Source organism: Diabrotica virgifera, chromosome 1 (genome assembly GCF_917563875.1).
Source record: "Diabrotica virgifera virgifera chromosome 1, PGI_DIABVI_V3a".
NCBI lineage: Eukaryota > Metazoa > Arthropoda > Insecta > Coleoptera > Chrysomelidae > Diabrotica > Diabrotica virgifera.
The window spans coordinates 84345178-84350234 of NC_065443.1; the positions used below are offsets into that span (position 1 = coordinate 84345178).

The 5057-nt window shown below is 33.8% G+C and overlaps 1 protein-coding gene across 1 annotated transcript; it reads right to left on the reverse strand.

Moving 5' to 3' along the window:
• Positions 1 to 281: 281 nt before the first annotated feature.
• LOC126891077 (uncharacterized) lies at positions 282 to 3980 on the reverse strand. Its single transcript, XM_050660257.1, has one exon. The coding sequence runs from the start codon at positions 3978 to 3980 to the stop codon at positions 282 to 284; it is 3699 nt and encodes a 1232-aa protein (XP_050516214.1).
• Between the last annotated feature and the right edge of the window lie 1077 nt (positions 3981 to 5057).

The window sequence follows — 5057 nt, forward strand, 5'->3', positions numbered from 1 at the left end:
TTTTTTACCAACTTTACAAGCTGAAATACCATTAAATAGCACTAAATATAAATTGCGTTTTAGACATATGAGTGGTAGAAGCAGTGACTCCAAATGGTTAGAACTTTATAATGAAAGACCTAGAAAGGATACAGTCATATCTCCAATATTTTATTATATAGCCCTATGTTCGACTTTTTCAATAATTATGGTATTAATAGAATTGTGTAAGGTTTTAAATAAAAAGATTTGTTTTTATATATGCGTTTTATTGATACATAAAAATATACAATTTACAAATTTTACAAGTATGAATCATATTGAAAAGAATCGACTTGAAACAATTCTTCAAGAGGAATCTTTTCTAAATCGGCTAATTCCGGGGTGTGTAGCAGCTCATTCCCAAACATTATGAGATCATCTATGGTACCATTATGTGGACTAATTAAAAAATGCCCCCACGCTAGAGTTTTTACGTCACCGTTTATTACACAGCGTTTATCATCCTTAGAAGATAGTGCCACTTTATTCCTAAGTTCCGTATATATGGTATGTAAATTAGACACAAATACATACATTTTTCTAAAGATTACACCACCTTTTTTTACTAATAGTACATAATCGCTCTTTTGCAACTGTGTTTTGGTTACGTGTTTTGAAATGCCTTTTGCTTTTTTTATTATTTTATTTGCTTCTATGCAATAAGCTTTAGCACCTGTACCATAGAAACATTTAATGGGTAGAGATGCAAATTCATCTTTCATTTTTCCTAGTATTGACGGTGTTTTCGGTATCCCGTGAACATTATCAGTTGGATAGTTGGAGGTGTCGAAATGTTCTAAATTTCTTTTCATGTCCTTATAGAAATTGGGGGTGTATATCTCCATAATCAGGGAGTCTGTGTCTGTGTATAACAAGTTTGCGGCTTCCCCATATTTCTTTTTGATATATCCATAATAAAAATCATATATCACTGTTTTTGATAAATCTAAAATTGTAAATCCAACATAGAGAGGCTTGTCATAAACTATTTTGGTTTTACCCAAATGGACTGCCACCAAATTCTCATTAAACACGGAACAAGACTTGAATTCTGGTTTAGAGATAAGTGCCCTGGCTCCCAATGAATTTGTTTTTGTTTCCCAGCGGGTGCACAGGCGGATATCTCTTCTTTTTTCAACGTTCTCTAGAGTTTTACCGAATATTGCATTAACCAGAAGCTTAAAAAGATCCCGTTCAAACTCGTTTTTGGCTTTGTTTCTGAGTGATGTGTTTAGATCAATATATTTTTTTAACCATGGTGATTGCAAAAACTCTAGTATACGATGAATCCTTTTTAGTACCAGACCATACCTAAGACACTGCTTAAGATTGCGATAATGGATAATGTATTTAGTTTTATTGTTGAAATTTGGGATAAGTTTAGGACATTTGCTTCCTGGAGGTACCATGCTCTCGGGGCAGAATGGCAAATCATTATGTAAAGAATGTAAATGAGCTGGATATTCCAAATCCACTTCCAACACATACCCTTTATTCGCATCATCCTCCACCGAAAAACAGTCGAAGTTTTCTACATCGGTTACCCATTTAAAATTTCCATATGGAAGATATTGACACATGGCTGCACCATATAAATTTGTGGCATCTAGATACATGATGTAAGACTCGGGTTGTTGTGGATCATAGTTGGGTACATATTGATTATTTGCCACCGCTTCTCGTTTGCTACATTGTGCGACGCCTCCTCTTACTCCTTTCTTAAAAAAGTGTACCATGTCCACATCTGTAAGAAGCTCCAGTTCAATTTCAGTGTATCTTAACATAGCATCCCAACTTAATGCAGGAGCAGTTATGTAGTGACAAGGATCCAAATTGTATTCTTTGTGACATATTTTTCTAAAATTTTCAAACACATCAGCCAGTAATAAGACATCTGATACTAAGTACACCATAGCATAGTCACTCATAGATTTACAATCAAATGTGTGCCATACATCAATTGCTCTTGCATAATCTTCATCAGAAATGTGTTTGTTAGTTAGATTATTGTAAAAATTTTCTTTAGGTGGAAGTGTTTTTTCTTTAAGTCTGTCAAATCCATCCATATATGAATAAGGAAAGACACCCTTACGTCTCACAAGTTCAAAGTGTTTAGTATCTGGGAAATACTTTCTAATTTCTGTACACTGCTCCGAGTCCAAAGTTGTGCTCAGAATATCCAAAGATTTTGCCAAAAATCTGTATGAATCAACAAATTTCAGAGTTATGTATTTATCTAGGCCATTTTTCGACTTTTCTACCAGAATTCTTTTAGAAATTGTGATATATTTTTCTTTCGTCTGTGCAATTACTGAAACTTTTTCACCAGTTGTTGAAAGCTCTTTAATAAAAAGATGACAATCATAATTACTCATGTTGTGAAAGAACACAGGTATTGTATTTGAGAGTTTGTTATTTATATTACAGGAGTTATGTGAAGCCCCAAGATATTTTGAATTTAGATGGTGGTGATCTTTCACCTTATGATTGAAAGGATTGAATGGCTTTCCACACAAGTAACACTCGGTAGCGCTCACATGTTTTTCAATTTCTTCTTTTGTTAACGGTGACATTGGTTTAACATGTTTAAGGTGATTGGTATATAGTTCATGCACTAAATCATCCAATTTCTGTATAAACACTTTGGGAGCATCCTCTCCTTCATATTTTATTAGTTTAGAAAGTGAATCATCGTAGTTGCATTTAAGGTAAAATGCAAACGAATATGCTTGGTGTTCAGCAGTTTTAACGGAATATGAATTTCCATTGAAAGGTTCAACATGGTCTATGGGCTTTAGCAAACTTTCAAAATCAGCATAGATCACAAATGGCACAGGTAACATTTTTTGGATATTTATAAATTTTAGTATATTTTCTGGCACCATTTCACCAAACTTATTGATTTTAGGTTTCGTTGTGGGAAGTTCTGTGTAAATGTGAGAACAGTCGCTTTTTTGGTGATTATTTAGCTTTTCTTCGCTAACAAAGAATTGTAGACATCCATCACATAAGTATTCTTTGCGACAATTTTTTGTTTTTTGACTTCTTACAAGTCTCGACATGTCTAGAATCAGACAATAATGACTTTGTTTATCATTTGTTATAAGCAAAAGGTTCACGTGAGTGGCATGGCGATTACTTGTAAAATGCAATGGTCCAACTATTTCATATTGCCTTTTATTATTTACGAAATTGGATTCTAGCCCATAAACATTTACTGAAATATTATTGAGGGTCTCAAACTTTTTAATGTCTTTTAGTTTCATCGGAAAGTCAATTCCTTCAAAATTCAACAAAGTATCGTATGGTGGATATGATTCTGGTTTGTTTGGGTTGCCACTAGCAGGAAAAATAGCTGCAATAATACTCCATGCAAAACACTTATTATCTTTGTTTTCGATATTTAAAATAGCTTGTTTTCTTACTATAGGTGTTGGGAGACGAATATACGTTGATGCGGAAATACTACTATATTTGTTTATGTTAACATCTAAAAACATTATTTCCTGCAATACCCAATTTGAATCTTTGTCTTGAAATTCTAATGCTTGCGTCATCAGTTCTTCCCTAAAATCATCAAATACTTCATCCAGTTCAGTGCTGATAGTTATAATTTTATTGCATGTGTTCATGGACTTGATATCTGATAGGTTAGTGTCAGGTTTTAGATAAATACCAAATATTTCAAAATTTACCTTTATGCTATTGAACTGATGTAGATATTCACTCAAAATGTTCAAAACTTTGGGTTTAACATCGTTTAAAAATCCATGATAATCCAGTTTTTTATCACCACTAAAACGATAGGATGCGATTCTGTTTTTAAACGCATGTGTCAATTTTGTAACAGTTGCATCTATCACTTCCAATCCAAGCGGTCTTAATCTTTTTTTGGGAATATAATAATCCCCATTATGTTCATTATCACTATTCACATTTCCGTTTTTACATATATTCATATGTCGCGACAGGTTATACGAGCGCGAAAACGATTTGTTGCACCTGCTGCACGTATTCATGATTGACGATAGACTAATGAGGAGCTCCGCTAATTTGCCTTAAATAGGATAAAGATATTATGAGAATATTACCCCCCCACCGTGCTATTTTTAGATATTGGTCATTAACCTTGAGATATTTTTAGACAGGATATTGTCTAGACAAGCAGATGGCCAGTTCATTGACCTTGAGCTATTTTTAGATATTGGTCATTAACCTTGAGATATTTTTAGACAGGATATTGTCTAGACAAGCAGATGCCAGTTCATTGTCCTCCTCCTCATTTTTTGCACACAGTAACATATATTCCCCCACCCTATTTTTAGACCGGATGCAGGTGTTCACTGCCAGATGGCCAGTTAATTGACCCTTGAGCTAGTTTTAGATGTGAAAAGCATATGGCACTAACCCCCCCTCTTTATTCTACTTGAAAATATATAAACTGATGCATTTATAATTTTTGTGGTAATATCAAAATGGTGCTAGAAAATGAAAACCAAGCAATGGATGAAGCAGTTATAAATCCAATGGATGAAGCAGTTATTAATCCATTGGATGTCATACCACCACATGAAGCTGAAGATAGTGATAGTGCCTCTTCTAACGAAAGTTTTGTTTTTTCGGTATCCACCGAAAATTTTTCAGACCTGGAAGATTGTGAGGTGTTGGATATGGATTCCCCAGAGGCAGAGAACAAAATAATGAAAGTTGATGATGTCAACAATGTCCGCTTTCTGTCATATGAAAGCGGACAAACAGTATGTATGACCAAATATTATTACGTAATAGACAATGAAAGTTTGTGCCCTTCTTGTTTTTTTGAGACTGTTAGCGGAGTGCCATCATACGTCCCAGCTGTTCATATTACGGAACATTCAAGTGGGAAGGCAGATAATCTTAGTACACATACTTGTTTTTGTTGCAATATGAACTTGTATATATACTGCTTATGTAAATACTGTATTATTTGTAATAATATAAATCTACAACAATAAAAAGGTTTTTATTCAATTCCCTTTTCCATTTTCCCTTTAATT